Source organism: Emys orbicularis, chromosome 3 (assembly GCF_028017835.1).
Source record: "Emys orbicularis isolate rEmyOrb1 chromosome 3, rEmyOrb1.hap1, whole genome shotgun sequence".
NCBI lineage: Eukaryota > Metazoa > Chordata > Testudines > Emydidae > Emys > Emys orbicularis.
Genome location: NC_088685.1, coordinates 162,126,268 through 162,144,793, shown reverse-complemented (window position 1 = coordinate 162,144,793; position 18,526 = coordinate 162,126,268). Strand labels below are relative to the sequence as shown.

Below are 18,526 nucleotides of genomic sequence, written 5' to 3'. Positions count from 1 at the left end.
CCCTAGGTCAGGGCGGGGCAACAAACACTGTGGCAGAGCTCAGGCCCTCAGGCAGGGCTGAGCAACAGTAATAGGCCTAAGCCTCAGCAGGCCTGGGAGAGGGGGAGACTGCCACCCACAGGTTGGGTGGCAGGGAGGAGGCAGGCCCTCCCACTCCACTGCGTCCCAGCCCGGGGCCCTAGCAGCAGCAGAAGATCCGCTGCTTCGTCAGTGGGGATCCTGGCCGCAACACACTGACATCGGCTCTGGCAATGCTGCAGCCAGACTGGGGTCGGCTGCCCCCGGGCTGCTTCCACACTCCCCCTCAGGGCCTACCTGGGTGCTGGCGTCGGCCTCGGGGGGATCCTGGACCATGGGTTCGTCCGGCCAGGGATCGTTTGGCAAATCCAGGAGGCACAGGGCAGGCCCGGCGGCTCCTCTGGGTAGCGGACGCAGGGCAGGCCCGGCGGCTCCTGGTGGCCACCCCGGACCGCGGAGGTTTCCCAGCCCCGAGCTAGGCTGGAGACGTCTGGTCTCTCCGGCTGCTGGGGCCTGAGTGAGTTCTGAGGGCCCGGCTTTATACTTCCAGGTCGCCGCCTGACCCTCTGAGGGGCGGGCTCAGAACTCCCTAGCTCCGCCCACTCCGGCCTCCGGATGGGCTCTTCCCCTTCCGGGGCGGCGGGGAGCCACACCAACTCACTACAGATGGCCTAGTGGTTAGGGCACTAGCCAAGGACACAGCAGACCTGGGTGCAACCCTGTGCTCTGCCACAGAGTTCCTGTGTGACTGCGGGGAAGTCACTCAGCCTCCCTGTGCCTTAGTTCCCCCATGTAACAGGGGGATAATAGCACTGCCCTACCTTGCAGGGGCATTACAAGGATAAAGATTGTGAAGCACTTTGAGAGCTACTGCTGGAAAGTGCTATATAAGAGCTAGGTACTATTACTACTGTACTCCCAGGATTTGAATGAGACTGTGTGTGGAGGACGTTACTACTGAACCCGAGTAAGAGTGGCAGAATCCCGCTCACTGGAAGAAGCTCAAAATACATTGGCCCAGACTGTGATTCCCTTACTCACAGGGATGGGCAGTTATTCACATGAACAGTCCCAGTGAAGTCAAGCTAGCTGTTCCAGAAAGAAGCAATTGCTGTAGCTGGCTTGGGGATGCTTTGCAATGACAAATGAGAGAAGATGTGTCCACAGGACAATCTCATTAATTAAGCCGTGAGCCATGCTATGTAAAAGTCGTGGAACCCCACTACAGGGTAGATTGAAAATACCAAGGCAATGCCACTGTGCAATATTACCTACGGCAATTTTGTCAAGGATGAATGCTGTGGCTTAGAATTTTTTTTTATGAAGACTAGCCATTTCTATGAAAACATCTGCATTTATGCTGACTAGGATAAAACTTACACCCTGTGTCCCCAAACCTACAATCTTATCCTTGTGGGTGGATCCGTACATCTGTGTGGAGCCCCATTGAAATTAATGGATCTATGCAACAAGTCCACCCACATGGATCAGACATCAGGCACTTGGATTGTAAACTCCTTGGGCTAGGCACTGTGTCTTTGCATACACCTAATGCAATGGAGATCTGATCCTGACTGGGGCCTATTGGTGCGCCAGCAATATAAATATTAAAGAACTACTAATACAAGCCATCAGCCTTCCTTTCTTAGAGCAGGTGTCCATCCCAAGCTGGAGGGAAGTCTCCCACACATGTATAGCATAGTATTGCTCCGTTTGGTGCTCTATAGGGGATAGAATCACTCTGTTCTGGAATCATTACTGGACTAGATGCTCCTAAATAGACCCTTCCTCTGTTCAGCTATGGCAATTCCTGCGTGCCCATCTGTGTGCCCAGTCTGAACTCCTAGCATCCCTGCCAATACACTCCTTGTCACTAACCACTCTCTTTGCAATAAGCTTCCACAAAACATTAAAATAAAACACCACATTAATGGCCCTGGTCTTGGGTGTTCAGAGACAACCCTGGAAGCTGGAAAAAAGGTACATATAAACAGTATGTATAATGATCTTACTCATTGGAGTCTTGGCACCTCAGAAAGATTCGTAGGAGGAATTCAGCCTCTTGGCCTTCTTCTGATGTGGCTGGAACAACAACATAGGTCCCGGGGCTCAAGTAAAAGTAATTGGTGACATCTCGGGCTGACACGTTCAAACCGCACTTCAGAACTTTGGATTTATACTGAGAGAAAAATGCAACTGGCAATCTGTCCCTCAGGCCCTGGAACTGAAGGAAATGATTAATTGTACCACGGCAGTCCTGTATTCCCACAGCCCCTTTCATCCACAAAGATCTGAAATAGCTTCTCATAGTCAATCTTGCATATATGGGAATCATTTCACTCACCACTGCAATGCAGTCATCTCTGGGGTGGAACATGGCAGTTAATAGTGCACAGCAGCGCTACACAACAGTTAGGGAAGTGAAAAAAAGCTGGGGGAATTTTAGGTGGGTGGAGTGTAGTTAGTTGATCTGGAATGTGCCAAGAGAGTGGGGGTAATAGCCTAATTCCTGTGAAAATTTCCTTGGGGTATGTCACGTACATGAGTGCTCAGAGCCCCGGTTAAACATTTCATCCAGAAGACAGCGTCTTTAGCAGCAGTGCCATCCTTGCATCAATTCTCATAAGAAAATAATGTAGCCTGATCTTTCTTTGGTTATTCCAATACTTTTGCTGAGATGAAATAATAAATATAATGTAACAGCTGTTACTATGATCACATGTAAAGATAGCGTAATAAAAACCCCTTACTAAACAAATTCCCTCAAATACATTGGAGTGTATAAATTCCATGTAGAATGGCTATACAGTGTGACAGTTATTTATGAGCCATGCCTTTGGGAGAAAATAGTATAAATCTGCTATCTTGGGGAAGGGGAAAAGACTGTGTGCTTGTCTAGACAAGCAGTTAGAGCACAACAAGCTGGTGTGTAAATCTACACAGCACTGGCTTGCTGTGCACTAACAATCTGCCTGGACCTTACTACCACACACTAAAAGTTCCTTAGTGCACTTTGATCTACCCCGCTTTGAAATGGGAGTAGGTGAATGTGCACTAGGAAATGTCCAGTGTGTGATACCATGGTCCGCATGGACAGTTAGTTACAGGGCAGGCTAGTGCGAGGTAGATTTACACCCCAGCTTGCTGTGAAATGAGTGCTCGTCCAGACAAGCCATGTTACAGAGGACATGGGAGCTGTCTGGACTGCAAGGCATTAGGGGACAGATCCACAGTTAGCATAAGCCGAAATCAATGGAGGTGTCATTTGGCATTCGGGTCTTATTCTGAACTCCTGCTGGTGGAAAGTGGAAGTATCTCCCATTTACGTCACTGAAACTGGTGTGACATCAGAATCCGACCCTAAATATTTACCCAACTCTATCACACAACATTAACCCTCCATGTCTGTCTATATATACCCTGCACAGCACTTCTGTTACACTGCCAACACATAACATCCGTTCTGCTTCAGAGTGGCGATATGATGCGTCTCACAGTGTATCGAGAGATTAATAATGATATTGCTGCTTTGTTCTGGGAGCAAACGTTAGTACATGCTATAGTCAGACCCAGTGCCAGCAGCTCCAATGTAAACTTCTTAGGCCCGGTCTATGTGGGAAGGTTTTTTCGGGATAACCTAAGGTGTGAATCTAAACCAATATAGTTATAGCACTATAAACCCCAATGTAGACACACTTAGTCTGGTATAAGAATGTTCAGATTGGGGATTATATTCCAGTATAACTTGTAAAACCTTTCTATGTAGACACACAGCCTTACACAGTTCTGTTACTGCCCCTTGCTAATGACTTGTAGCAACCTCGCTTCAATTCTTGAGCTTCCCATTATAAGGACCTACATTGTATCGCAATTCTGAGGTGTACCAGTATTCATGCTTGAGCTAGATTTCTGATAAGATCTGAGCCATAGGCAAATGTCCACTGGAGACTATACTGAGACCACCAAACTCATTTCACTTGTGATTTAAGTCAAATCTGAACACAGAGTTCCAGAAATGAATTATGAGTGATATAGTGGAATAATGCACTGACTGGATTTAAGGTTAATTTGAGGGATAGATCAAACACCTAACATCCAGCTCCTCCATGGGTATAAATTGACATAGGTCTACTGAAAACAATGCAGCTTTCGCAATATGCACAACTGAGGGTCTGGTCCCTTGATAGGAACATCAGAAAAGTTTTCAGCACTGTGCATATGTCTGGCATCTTCAGATTTAGGCCACTAAATCATCCCTTTGGACTGCTAAGTATCATGTTTGAAATATCTAGATTCCCTCGACACTTGTGTTCAGAGCTTGGCAGGATTAATTCAATCTTTCACTCATCTCAGGCAGATAAATTGTGTACTGCTCTAAGTACTGGCCCTGATGCTCTTTTAGCTCATGCGGCTTTATTCAGTAGAACCCCCACTGAAGTCAATAGAGAAGTAACAGTTTACAGGAGAATCAGGCCTGCTGCAAGTAGGTCTTTAAAATAAGACCTCAAAAACCAAGGCCTTTTCTGCTCCTTCTGGATATCTAAGGTCCTCTGACACTTTTTAAAAGAGCAGAGGTTTACCCAGAAGGTCTTGGCCAAAATTCCCTATCTCCACACCAGGATACTGTGTGGTTGTTAACTGCTCTCCCTCCCAGAGAAGGCTGCATTTCAGTGATGCATGTGTATATATGTTTCTATATTTTATGCTCCTGGAATCAAAAGTGCTATATAAAAGTAAAATATTTCCATGTTAATGTTTGGACTTGTGCAATAGCAGACAAGGAGATCTACTATCAGTGCAGCAGGGGGAAGGAAACTTTGAAAAATGTTAGTATGAGAAAAGGAAGTGTTTGCTAAAATATCAGAGTAAATGTAAAGAAAACAATACAGCAAAAACCTGAATGTTAATGCTCATGTTGTCTGTGATAGTCATGGAGAATGCAATGCAAATATATGACTGTGTGTACATGAGAATATATATGTGATATAGCTAAAACAATATATAAAACAGAGGTGGGCAAACTACAGCCCACGGGCCACATCTGGCCCATGGGACTGTCCTGCCCAGCCCCCGAGCCCCCGGCCCCTCCCCTGCTGTCCCCCCTCCCCCGCAGCCTCAGCTCATCGTGCGGGCAGCACCCCCAGCGGGGGGAGGGGCTGCACTACGGGGGCAGGGGCAGGGCCTCCCAGAGGTGGGGGGTAAGTGGCCCCCCCGCCGCCGAAATGCCGCTGAAGACCCGGACTGCCGCCGGGTTTGTACAAGCGCCGCAGCTCCCCCACTTTGCCCCAGGCCCCCTGAATCCTCTGGGCAGGGGAGCAGGCGGAGGTGCAGGCGGCAGGAGCACTGGGCGGCCGCGCAGCCGGCCGGAGAGAAGCGGCGCTTTGAAGGGGAAACCGCCGCTTCTCTGCGGCTGCGCAGCTGCCCCTGCTCCTCCTGAGTCCTCCGCCCATGTTCGCTGGGCCACATTCCGAAAGGGGCGGGGGGGGGGGGGGGAGGTTGGATAGGGGGTGGTTAGGGGCAGGGGGTCCTAGGAGGGGACGGTCAGGGGACAGGGAGGGATGGTTGGATGGGGGTGGGGTCCCAAGGAGTGGTTAGGGGTAGAGGGTCCCGGGAGGGGGCGGTTAGAGGACTGGGAGCAGGGGGCGTTGGATGGGTCGGGTATTCTGAGGGGGGCAGTCAGGGGGTGGGAAATGGGAAGGGGCAGATAGGGGCCTGGGGACAGGCTGTTTGGGGACTGGGAGGCACAGTCTTCCCTATCCGGCCCTCCATACCATTTGGCAACCCCGATGTGGCCCTTGGGCCAAAAAGTTTGCCCACCCCGATATAAAAACACACAATTATTGGAGTTGATCAAATTTTTGAAAATTCAATTTCTGATGATTCCCCTCCCGCATCCAGCTCTGGTAATTATTGATCAATCAAAGAAAAAGAAAAGAAAATGCACATACCTCGGGTTCAACCTGAGGGGAAGAAAGGGGAAAAGCAGGTTTTAAATATAAAATAAGCATGTAGCTGATCTAAAGCTCTGTACTCTATTTCAACTCCCCTAATTAGACAAAAATTTCCTTGGTACTGTTATCTAATGTCAAAGCTGTCAGTTCATGCAAGTCCCCCCACTTCTCATCACCTCCTCTTCCCTCATCCACACTCACACCAGCTCCACTTAATGGCAGCTGATCATGCGTCTCTGAGGACATAGTTCAGCCCTTAATCTCTATGCAGAGGCAAAAAACAACCCCCCCCACCCAAAGTGTTATTTTTGCCCCCATACCAGTGGATGCTGCTTACCCTGAAGATCAAAAAGCCGGTGAACAATTTTTGTGCATCTGTCATATTATTGACAGGTTTTTGCATCAGTGACACCACCACATTATAGTTTTTCAGGTCAGGCTCCTCCACTTGGATAAAGTACTGGGGGTTCCTTGAAAATGCACCTGCTGTGAAATGATTAGTATTAGTGGTAGTAGCAGTACATCACATTTAAAGGTCCCTGCCAAGATCAGGACCCCGTTGTGCTAGCTGCTATACATACACATAGTAAGAGATGGTCTCTGCTCCAAAGAGCTTACAACTGAACCAGACAAAGACCAAGTGCAAGAGGAAGGAAATGTTACTATCCCCAGTTTAGAGATGGCGAGCTGAGGCACAGAGAGATTAAGTAACTGGCCAGTGGTCACCCAACAAAGCCGTGGCAGAGTCAGAAATTTAACCCAGATCACCTCAGTCTCAAACCCAGGACCTTAACCACAATCTCATCCATTCTCAAGCCGGTAAGGGCAGTTTCTATTGAAACCCACGTAGACAAGGATACTCTAATGGAGGAGAGGATTGTGGCTTAGAGGTCATAGCTGCACAATCATGAAAAGGAGGAGGTCCAAATAAATTCTCTTCTTTTCCCAGAGGGCTATTGTTCACCAAGAAAAATATAGAGTATCAGTAGCAATGATGCAGCTCTAAAGATAAAGGCCTTTTGGAGACCAGTCAGACAATGGAGCCAAGGTTTTGGTTAGTGGTAAGTAATGGCCTCAAGGAAAGAGAGCTGGGCTAACATGTGCATTTTCAAGATGGACACACAAGACTGAGAAGAGAGCTCTCTCTTAAGATAGAATAGACCTTAAGTATTAATAAATCACAGGGGCAAACACTTGATTGTGTTGGTTTGGGCTTCAGAGATGATGGTTTGCTGACGAGTGGTTGTATTTTGCATTACGGCATGTTCAGTCACAAACTATACTAGAAGGTTGATGGCAAAATATACGTCCATGGAAAGTGGCCTCCTTCTACCCACTGCCAATAGAGTACATCCAGCCATCCGACAGCCACGAGCACTGACGTGTTCATGGACTCTTAACACAGCCGTGCCTATCAGTCTCACATTGTGGTGAAAGTATCTCATTCTGTTTTTTACAATACGTTGACAAATTGTAATCAGTGTTACTAGGCGACTGAAGCCTGTCTATTGCTGAATAATGGAACAGCGTTGAAGATAAAAGCAACCCTTTATTGATCACAAGATGCTCTCATAGATTAAAATAACAAAACCGAATAAGAGGTGCAACAGCAAAAAAACCTGAAGCTCGGCACAACTGAACGATCAGGGCACAGGCAGCAACGCTGATGGCCTCATCTACCCAAAGTACTGTCCTACTACAACAGAGCTTTGGCATTCTAGTCAATTAATTCCACATGTATATGTGTTCTGTAATATTATTTCTTTGCAAAACAGGCTGGCTTCTCGCCAGCTCAGACTCTCTAGCCCCATCCTAGCCCTGGGTCAGCCAGGCCCGATATAATGGTCCAGTGAGTTTTGATCTAAGAGAGTACAGGGTTTTTATATCATCAGTTTTGACTGAGTGGCCATTGCTGCTTCCTCAGTTCTGCCTGTTTTGTTTGGAGTTAAGTGCGAGGATGGAAAACATCAAGCTCAACCATTTTTAATCAATACTTTTGCAATCCAGTCCTCAGAGTGGCTTATTATTTGTGTGTGTGTGTGTGTGTGTGTGTGAGTGTGTGTGTGTGTGTTGGTGAGAGGGAGGGGAGATAATGGGGATGGGGTAGGAGATCAGACTGGGACATTCATTACCATTATGATAGTTGCTTCCACCTGCAGTGAGTCCTCGAGCCCATTGGTTTACATACATGGCCAGGGACCACTTTGTACCACGCTGATCTCCAAAGTCCAGAAATGATGGGGTGTTATTGCAAATAAACAGCGAGGAAAATTGCTCTGCGAAAGCTTGATATGACATCCTGGAAAAAAATGAGAAGTTTGATACATTGGTTGGATACTAACGCTTACACTCGCTGTGTGGGAAAGTGGATCTGTAGCCAAGGCAGGAATGCGGTGTTGCAGGCTTCAGCTGATCGTGACTATGCCTTGTGGAAGATGCGAAGTCTCAGAGTGATCACATTCGTACTACCTAAAGCCCTGATCCTATAACTGGATCCTTGGGGGCAGAGCTTTGTGCCTATGTGGAACCCCATTAAAGTCAATGGGATCCACCTGTACACATCCAGCTCCAGGATCAGGGCCTACCATGGTGAGAAAAGCAAGCCTTGGCTGTGAAGTGGTTGGTCTCCAGAAAGGAAGACGCTGGATCACCATCCACTCTCCAGTACCCCAGGCCAGCCCCCACCCATACTGCATTCCAGCCCATGTCCACATGGCACTCTCCAGTGCCCTAGCACAGGCCCCACACTGCTCTCTCCAGCACCATCCTGGCCCACATCCAAATTACATCCCAATCTGCACTCTCTCTCTAGCCACAGCCTATATCCATGCTGCTCCCTCTGCTCTGCTACCCTCTGAGCCTGGCCACACAAGTCTGCAATGAGGGAGACTTCCCGGTGGTTAAAGAGTCTGTAAAAACTGCGGCAAAGCTGTACCTGAGTCTGACCAGATACATGAAAAGCTACAAGCCTAGACCTGTCAGGAAAGCCCAAACTCTGATGGCTGGAGTCCTTGCTACTGTACCCTGCTCCTCGCAGCATCCCCGTGGGTAGTTAATCCTTCAGATTTTGTATTTCTTATTTAACATGTCACCTACCTTGTGATGGGCAGCCTGGTCTTGTGGCAAGGGCACTGAACTGGGAATCTGGAAACCTCAGTTCTACTCCTGGATCTGCCACTGATCTGGTGTGCGTGATGTTGGGCACATCCCTTCGCCACTGTGAGCCTGTTTCCCTTCCCACCCTCGGTCTGTCAGATTGCAAGCAGGGGCAAGGACTGTCTCTAACAACGTGTTCATAGAGCTTCCAGCACAATGGGGCTCCAAACTGTGACTCAGAGCAGAGACCAAGTTGACGCCTAAGCAAAGTGAATGAGCCATGGGCCCCAGGGTTCTAAAAGGAAAATCCGGAATATCCAAGCACTAATGTGAACGTACCAGAATTCGCCATCGTCCTTATCTTCACAGAGATCTCTCTTATATTCAACTGGAACTCGATCCCACTGGGGAGAGCTGTGAAAGGCAACAGAACAGCAATGAGGGGTCTGCCCTGGCCTTCATTCAGTGATTCTCAACCTTTTCCATCCCAGAGTCACGCTCCCATCTAGCTCCAGGAGTGCACATGAAAAGTGATGGATTGAGAGCCTGATTGGTACCCTACATTCAGCCCCAATACAATGGGAGCATTGACAGCACAGTGTGTTTCCAGCCACAGCCATTTTGAAGTGGTGAAGTCAGTCCCCCCCCCCCCTTTGGCAAATTCTGTGAATTTTTTCTGTGAATTTTTTCAGGTTTTTGTTGAAAAAACTGAAAAATGTCCAGTTGCCAAAATACTGAAAAAAGTGGGGTGGGTTGTTTTGTTTTTGGACAAAAATCTGAAAGATTGCTACCAAAAATGGACATTTTCTGGTGAAAGTTTCCATTTTCTTGAAACTTTTTCCATCAAAAAACCCTCTTTTGACCAGTTCTACTTCCACCTGCTTCACCCCTGGCAGGGGCAGGGGACAGCTGTAGTGAGTGGAATGGTACTTCTGTCCCCATGGGCTTAGCCAGTCCTTGGGCTGACTTTTAAACCAGAGAATTAGCAGTGATGGTTCTGGCTATGTGGACAGCTGTCTGCCGAGAACCAGATTGGGACTGCTACCCATTTCTCACAGGCCAACAACCAGCTATCATGTGGCAATGATTTGCAGCTACTGTATTTGAATGGCCATCTAGAAGTGAAACGTTCTGCATCCCTTTTCCAGTTCCCTGCACATACCCTTTGGTATCCGAATGTTTAGTGAACTACTGAAGCTTTACATTGATATTATTTTGCAGCGCCCCTGCCACACAGAGACCACATTAGCCAGTTGGTTGTGTTATTTCCAAACAGCAGTTTTATAATGAAGTGATAATTGTATTTTCTGCAGAGCATAAGATAAATAAACAGAGCATGAATCAATAAGGTATTGATTTATGCAGTTTACCTTTAAGCACGCTCCACCGAAATTTCAATTATAGGGAGGATTATAGTTCACCCTTCCAAAAAGTGGGACATGCTGTCTGAGCAGATAGCTATTATCCCAGCCTCAAACATGTCTGCATCACCTACTACACTCCCACCGGCCCATCCAGACGTTAAGTGCCAGACTTATTTTCTCAGCGGAGGAGTTATTAGTGTTATCATCCACAGAGGGGAGGAGAATTGTTGCTATTAAACCACAGTGTTGTAGTGGCACCTGTACAACTCTCTAGCTAGGAGAACACCAGCTTCAGTCAGCCAAACTGGATTCCCCGCTTGATACCTATGTGCAACAAAGTCATCACAGTGTTTCCTCTGGATCAGTCTCTTACACTTGGAGGGGAGGGTGACTCCCCAATGGAACAACCAGGAGGTCTGGCCTGCAAAACCCATTAACCCCTTGACATCCATGCTGGTCCTAGAAGATCCATGCAAGAGAAGGGGTATGTGAATGGACGCTCCATGCCTCTGCACTACCTCCAGCGCTCCCCACCCCCACCTCCGCCCCTTGGCTTGCAAGCATCCATCCATCCAATAGATCAGTGCGATCATGGCCACTCCCCCTGCTGGCTACTCTCCTTCCAGATTTGACATCCTGGAGGGGGAAAGCAGCCCAGGTAAAACTGCAGCAGGAGCATTCTGCATTGACATCCTTAGAAAGTTCAGCAGCACACAAGCTGCACCCTATATTGGATGCCTGTGGAGCATTAAACAGCAGAAAATTGCATAAGGGCATGTCCAGAACCTGTATTAGGTGAAAACAGTAGCTATCCAGTCTGAGATTTACCTGTAATTATCCACTGTGAAAATTGTTAGCTGAGAGAAAGAGGGATGTCTGAACTAGACCCAGTCTGGAGTAAGTATAAAAATAACATTGCATTTATGTTTTCAATCTCAAATTGGGTTCTAGAGGGAGGTGGGTTTGCAGATGGAAAAAGGGCTTAAAGCAGATTAATTTAGAGTTGCCTACTCCACTGTAGTGGGCCCTGGACAGAGCCTCCTTGCAGTAAACCCACAAAAGTTTCACCCTTCTTATGAGATCAAATCTTTAAAGCTGTACCCATCACTCCAAGGCCCTCTCCATTCCCCGTGACCCCAAGGATTCCACACTCTGATTATATCTTCCCAGCCATTCTTGTATGGTATCTGTAAAGGAAAAGAATAAAAAGCCAACCATAGTCACAGCCTTCTGTGATCAGGATATACAGTAATACAAATGTATCTTTTTATATATATATCTTTGAGGACTCGTTTAACTCCTGCCCTCATTTGGCTGCAGCTAAAAATCAATGTCTCTTTGCTACATTGTATTAGAAACAAAGCATCAGAGAACACTGCACCCATTTTTTCCTTAGCATCATGAGTCAGAAGCACTGACTGCCTTGCCACATCACATGACTGTAATATGCTAATTCTGTACGACTGCCAGCAAAGCCAGGGACTTCATAGTACAAGGCCGCCCATGATTAAAATGTATCTATATGGAGTGGGGAGATGCACTGCAGCATAAGGCTGAGAACAAGGGACTGGGGAACCTGTCTGTCTGGCTATTTGTGATATTTCTAAGATGCCTGTCATCTGGGAATCCAATCCCTGACTCCTGGCTTCTATTCCCAGTTTGGTGTTTCCTGTTAAGGCGGTGAGCTTGTGTGTTCTGCACAAATTGGAGCATCTGGACTTGAGTCTCTTCTTGCTTTCTCTAGTGTAACTGAAGAGTAACTCCACCAAAGTTGGCGGGGGTGGGGTAAACTGGTGTAACTGACAGGAAAACCAGACCTTCTGTGTGGCTTCCAATTCTTGTTCAGATACAAAGAGTTCCTGGAAGTAATGAAGGCCTGGCTCACTGTGGCTAGAACACCTTCCAAGGCAAAGAGGCATCATTTTCTGGTAGGCGTCAAAGTGCTTTCGAAACACAAAACCTCCCAACCCTCCACCCCAATGAGGTAGGCAAGTATTATTTTCCCCCTTGCACAGAAGGGAAACTGAGGCAACAGAAAGTTAACGGACTTGTCTGTGCCCACACAGGAAGTCAGGGATAGAGCTGAGACTAGAAGCCCAGGTTTCCTGACTCTCAGGCCTGTGGTCTAGTCAGCAGCCATGCTGGGACAGCTCCTCTGCCAGTGTAAATCTTCCCAGCTCCATTTACTTCAGTGGAGCTACACCAGCTGAGACACTCACCCACCCTCTCTTTCTTTCCATCAAGTGGTCATCATCAGCATGCTCTCATGCTTCCCCTGCTTCACCTCTACCCGCTCCTCTCCCCCACAGGGCCCGGGGTCACAGCAACCCACCTTTACCCGGTGGTAGCTGAATGGGGCTTACCCTGGAGCCCAGCAACCCCATGCTTAGATCAGCCCAAGGGGTCACTGCTGAGTGAGTCACAAGGGAGGGAGTGATGGGAGCTAGGAATCAAAGCTAGGCCTTTGGCAGTTCAAAGCTGTTAGGGCAGCAGGACCAAAAGCCCTTCCTGAAGCACGCGGACTTTAGTGTGTGTGTTTAAAGGGGTCAAACTTGAAAACATTTAGACCAAAAAAAAGGCAAATTTTGGAAACAATCCCCTTTGCCAAATGCTTTGAGATCCTGGGATAAAAACTACTGTATCATGTATCCTGATGGTGAGTCCATCGGGACAGCTTCTCGGGATGAGCTCTGTCCTCACTCCACAAGAAAAGGTGCTGGCTGCAGTAAGTCATTTGCTTTCCTGGATTATTTTGTTGTGCCAGATTGGTCCATATCCCTTCCAAGTCAATATTAATATTTGGTCAGGGGAGGAGGGGAGGTTGTGTGCAGGAAGGATAAGGCTAAAAAAGTAGAGAAAGTCATTTTTTTATCCAGCACTGAACTCCTGACTTTAGGCCACAGTTTGAAGCCAGAGAAAGTTTGCTCTTGGATCTGTGAAGTGCAAGCTACATCCCTTGATTACAGAAGATGAAGATGCTACAGCCTCACCCTTAATGGGATTTTATTACCCTTTGTCCAGATTCTTGACAAAAAATATGAAATTAAAAAAAAAAAATTAATGGAACAGAAATTGTGAGAAATGTTGATTCACAAGGGTTGAAATCTTTCATTTTGACATTTCAGATTAAAACAAAACATTTTGACATTTCCCAAATCTATGTTTTGTTTCAGTTTGTTGAACTGCCCTGAAATGCTTCATTTCAAGCCATTCAATATTAAACTACATTTTCCCATTATGGCACGTTGCCTCTAAGGAGCTGTACTTTGGGTTCCTTTAAGTACCAGGCTCCCTGGCTAGACTACATCTCCCATGATGCACTCTGAGGCATGTGACTCCCATGATGCACCACACAGAGTTTGGTCAGTGGGAAATCCATATTGCATTATGGGAGATGTAGTCCTGCAGGGAGTTCAGCCCATAAGGAAGAATGTGGGGCCCAAACTACAACTCCCATAAGACATTGCAATGACAGGAAAATACAACTTTGTTTTGTTAAACTGATTCTAAACATTTCAAATCAGTTCAACAAAATGAAATATTCTGATTCAGGTAAAACACAGGGGAAAAAATCAAGATTTTTTTAGCAAAATTGAGATTTTTCCCACAGAAAATTTTGATTGTGCAGAAACTGCATTTTCCATCTGGAAATTCCTAACCAGCTTTACTATCAGACCCCCTATTAAACAGAGAGGAACTTTTGACCCTTCAACAGCAGAATTTCCTCCAAAGTCCCCAACAGTGGCAGCCTTGCCATTCTGTCATATCCTAATCACAGGCATTCCCTTCCCTGAAAGCCATGCATACATCTCACATGTCCCACCCATTATCACATTCAAATTCTCCACCTATCCACTCCCACTCCTCACCTCTACAATTTAGATGAGTGGAATGGACAAACCATCAGTATAGAGTAGGCTTCTTTTCAAACCTTTCATGTTGTGGCAGCTATTACCAAGATCATGTAGGCCTTGAGTGGGAACCTTACAATATATAACATAATGGGCCATAATTTCCCTTAATTTGATTACCTCTGCTAGCCTGGAATTAAATTAACTCATGGACTGAACATACAAGAGTCTCCATGCATTTAATTTGGTTTTGTCTCTTGAAAACCCTGAAGTCTTGCTTATGGTCTTGCATTTTTGGTAACAGGTACCTTTGGCAATATCATTGGCTGTGGGCGACTGAAGCCAGGAGTGTTAACGATGGGCTCTACTCTCCATCGCTTTGATACGTTGCTTGAAAATAGAGAGCTGACCATATTCCCTTTATTCCACACACAATCCTAGACTGCAGAAATTTGGGGCTCGTTGCAGGAATTACAGATGAAATTCAATTGCTTATGTTATGCGGGTGGTCAGACTAGATGATCATAAGGATCCCTTCTGACCTTAAAATCTCTGAAAGCAACTGTGAGTGGAGCAGCAGTCAGTGTGCTAATCAGGAGACGGCCATGGAATAATACAGAAAGAACGATAGGTATGGAAAAGGTCCCAGTTCTTACTTCTGTAGCCCCGGTGACAGTATAGGCATGGCCTTTCACGAGTCCGTTCTTCAACTCCACGTTACCAATGGATTGCTGCGGAGAGAAAGCACAGCCATGAGCTCCCTGAAAGACTTGCAAACATACGTTTGTTTGCCCCCCAAACCGCTATTTGGTTAGTTTGGGGGAAAAAGAAAAATGGAGCTGACTTCACTTACATCAGCAGCTCAGCTATAGTGCTTAAGTGCCTGGTGTTTGTTCCCCTGATGGCCCCAAGCAAATCCAACCAAGTTAATGGAGCTACAAAGGCATCACACATCTGAAAAGCCCATAAGGATCCAGTGTTGGAGCAATTTCCACAGCAGATGCAGTTGTGACAATAGCTGGGGTGGGTCACTGGTAGGAATTGACCTAAGCACCAGTCTCAGCACTTGAACTAAAGGGGTAATTCAGTTAGTGGGTAGCAGCAGTTGGCAGCTATTTTTTAGTGAACCAAACACTAGAGGCGGCATGACACACACTTTGCCAGCGCACTGCACAGTCTGTATAAATCCATGGAAGTCTCTTTGCAGCACACTAGCAGACAACAGGAGTGCTTTTATGATGGCCCCATCAGCCCAGCAGCGTCCCACCAAGCAGCATGATCTCTTTCCCTGTATCTCAGAAGTGTGTTTTCAGCCTACGAGGAGCCTGCTTTATTCAAATGTAAACCTGCGATTCTACCAACTGAACTAGCAGCCAATACCCAATAGCTGTTAGCAGCAGACATACTGGGTGTCTTCTCCAAAGACCTCCTTTTGGTCTTCCTGCCCTAGAAACTGATCATCTCAAATTCTGGTCCTGAAGTCATAAGGCCACTTTCTATGCTGGTCTGAGGCGCCAATCAGGAGCTATAAAAAAACATAGTTATGGAATCAAGCACTTTTGAGTCGGAAAACTTCCTTTGGGCTTCGGCATCCACTTTCTATCCAAGTAGCTCAGCCCTAGATTTCTGGCATCTTTGCTGATTAGCCCTGTCAAGTAGTCATCCCTTCTACAATGGTTCAGTCCTGGCCAGGATTTAGTGAGAGTCTCTTTGGTGATGCTGGGTAGCATAGTCAGTCTGAGAGCTTTGGAAACTTCTGGCCAGCAACCCCAATAAAAAAAAAATCCCTTTATATTCAATACAGCTAAGTATTATTTCTTCTCTACCACTAGGGACACTACAGGCCCCCTCAGAGTACCTATTGTACAGGGGTAGATATGGATTCCTGGTTTCCTCAAAAAAAAAAAAGTAATATAAATATGGTAAAGGCAAGAAGGCCTGTCCCTCCTGCTTACCCCTCCTGGCGTGGTACATCCCATCAGGCATTGTGATTTGGCAGCTGCTTTTATTATCTCCTGCAGATCAGAAAGAGGTTTCTGTAAAGGAAACTGCACTTGGACTCCACCTGTCAAGTCTACTAACACATCGGAAATGTAACCCCAGTGCAAATTCTGATAGGAGCCTCGCAACCTGATAAAAAAAGAAGAAGAAGGGGGAAATGGATTTGTTCCTATGGTCCACCCAAGTAAGCAATGCATAGAAGAAATTAACTGAATGGATGCACATTAAATACTCTCTGTGGTGCACAAACATATTACGAATGTACTATGTGTCATGAGCTGGGGCTGAAATGCACATGCAGATAGGGTGACCAGACAGCAAGTGTGAAAAATCGGGACAGGAGCTGGGGTGTGTGTGTGTGTAATAGGAGCCTATATAAGAAAAAGACCCAAAAATCGGGACTGTCCCTATAAAACCAGGACATCTGGTCACCCTACATGCAGACACAATGGTAACCCCTAGATTGAATTTGGTTCCTTCAGCACCAGAAGAAGAAACCTCTACCACTTGAGCTAAAGAGGGATTCCTCTAGCTTTCAGAATTTATGAGGTTGTCTAGACATTGGGATCAGCCAGTGGAGGGAGCATGATCAAATGTGTGTGTGCATATGCACATACACACACACATGGCTAGTGTGTAATGCACAAAGAAGGAAATCCCCCACTGTGTAGAGTGCCAGCATGCACCATTTCAATCCCACTTATGCCCAAAGAAGTGGACTGAGACCACCACTGGTTGTGCATCAGCAGGTGAAGAGCCATCTGATAGTAACAATGTTTGAGCACTAGGGATCTCACAGGTCATATTGCAAGCAGGATCTGTGTTTTCTTATCTTGTGCTTTCATTGCAATTGCAAAAAATCTCGAGTTAGACTGTACTGTAGTTAGAGCATGAATATATACATCATTAAAAACCACAGTGTACAGTGAATTTCATAAACTGGAGAATCAGAAAATGAAATCCAGGGCTAATTGTATTTTGGAACGATGTCCTTGACCTACATTGATGAAAGGAATTTGCCATATGCGCTGGGGAAAACTTCTCAATAGGAATCGCATAAAATAGCAACTCTTGCAATTTCAATTGAATAGAGGTTCAGTTTGCTCTGTTTAAAATCTCACACTGCAAAGTGGTACCTACTTCGGAGTCAACTTTTCTAAAGTACATTGTGGCAAAATTCTCCACTTCTGTGTCTCCCAGTTACCATTTTAACATTTGCTTATTCCTTGCTGAATTCGTTAAACTACCCACTATGTGCTTAATGCACTCCCTGTGTTATATAGGTAATACACTGACTTAATTTATGTCATAGCTCCTAGTTGCAGGTCTCAGTGAGTATAACAACTTGCTACTTACTCACAGCTGAAGTGTTCTTCTTTAACTCAAGTAAGACAGGACTTTGCTTTTGATGCTGAGAATCCAAAGTTCGGTCCCCACTGATGACTGTAGTTTTATTCATTATTAGTATTAAGGTAGAAGCTAGAGGCCTCAATTGAGACTGAGGGCCCTTTCTGCGCAAACACTCATTGAGAGACAACCCATGCCCTAAAAAGCTTACAGTCTAAATAGAGAAAATGTGGGAGGGAAAACAGAGGTGAAGTGACTTCTCCAAGGCTAAACAGCAGATTGGTAGCTGGCCCAGAAATAGAACCTAGGTCTCCTGAGTCCCATACCAATGGCCTATCCACTGGACCATACTGCCTCTCGGAAAGAAAAGCACATAAGAGAACCAGGGAACTTTAGATCTTCAGTTTAAAATCTACAGTCTTTAACCTGTAATATCTGCAAGAATGTGCAACCACCGTTCATTACATATCCAGTGCTCAAAATATTGGACCATGGTCCTGAACAACACTACACAAGGTACTTTGTCCAAAGCAGCTGGCACAACATATAGCCACACAAGCACAAGACTAAGCGATGGCAGGAAAGACAGACTTGGCGGGTATATTTACTTGGCATATGCTTTTTCTAGCAGGGATGGCCAGAATTCATTTCTGCTGCGCGGTTGAACAGACAGGTACCTCCCATTGAGAAAAGGCAGCCGGTCGTCTATCACCACATCCACCCAGTCTCCAAAATGCCAGAACTGGAAAAAAAGAAGAAAAAAAAAAAAAAAACCTATTGTAAGAATAAATAGTGCTGCCAAATGACAGTCTCCAGAAATAGTCCAAGAGTGAATGTAAACCAGGAATGTAAGTAACTTCTTTGCTTTCTCTCATAAGCTATTTTGTACTGTTGCTGT

At 46.1% G+C, this 18,526-nt stretch overlaps 1 protein-coding gene across 1 annotated transcript in view; it reads right to left on the bottom strand.

The window, feature by feature from the left end:
• CAPN13 (calpain 13) overlaps positions 1 to 18,526 on the bottom strand; it is a 77,198-nt gene that overhangs the window by 30,826 nt on the left and 27,846 nt on the right. The window contains exons 4-12 of the mRNA XM_065401481.1: positions 18,237 to 18,370; positions 16,236 to 16,410; positions 14,937 to 15,011; positions 11,531 to 11,616; positions 9,405 to 9,479; positions 8,102 to 8,268; positions 6,307 to 6,452; positions 5,967 to 5,978; positions 2,031 to 2,242 (exon numbers count right to left, since the gene is read on the bottom strand). Coding sequence (XP_065257553.1) covers positions 2,031 to 2,242; positions 5,967 to 5,978; positions 6,307 to 6,452; positions 8,102 to 8,268; positions 9,405 to 9,479; positions 11,531 to 11,616; positions 14,937 to 15,011; positions 16,236 to 16,410; positions 18,237 to 18,370 — 1,082 coding nt within the window. The remainder of the gene's footprint in view (positions 1 to 2,030; positions 2,243 to 5,966; positions 5,979 to 6,306; positions 6,453 to 8,101; positions 8,269 to 9,404; positions 9,480 to 11,530; positions 11,617 to 14,936; positions 15,012 to 16,235; positions 16,411 to 18,236; positions 18,371 to 18,526) is intronic.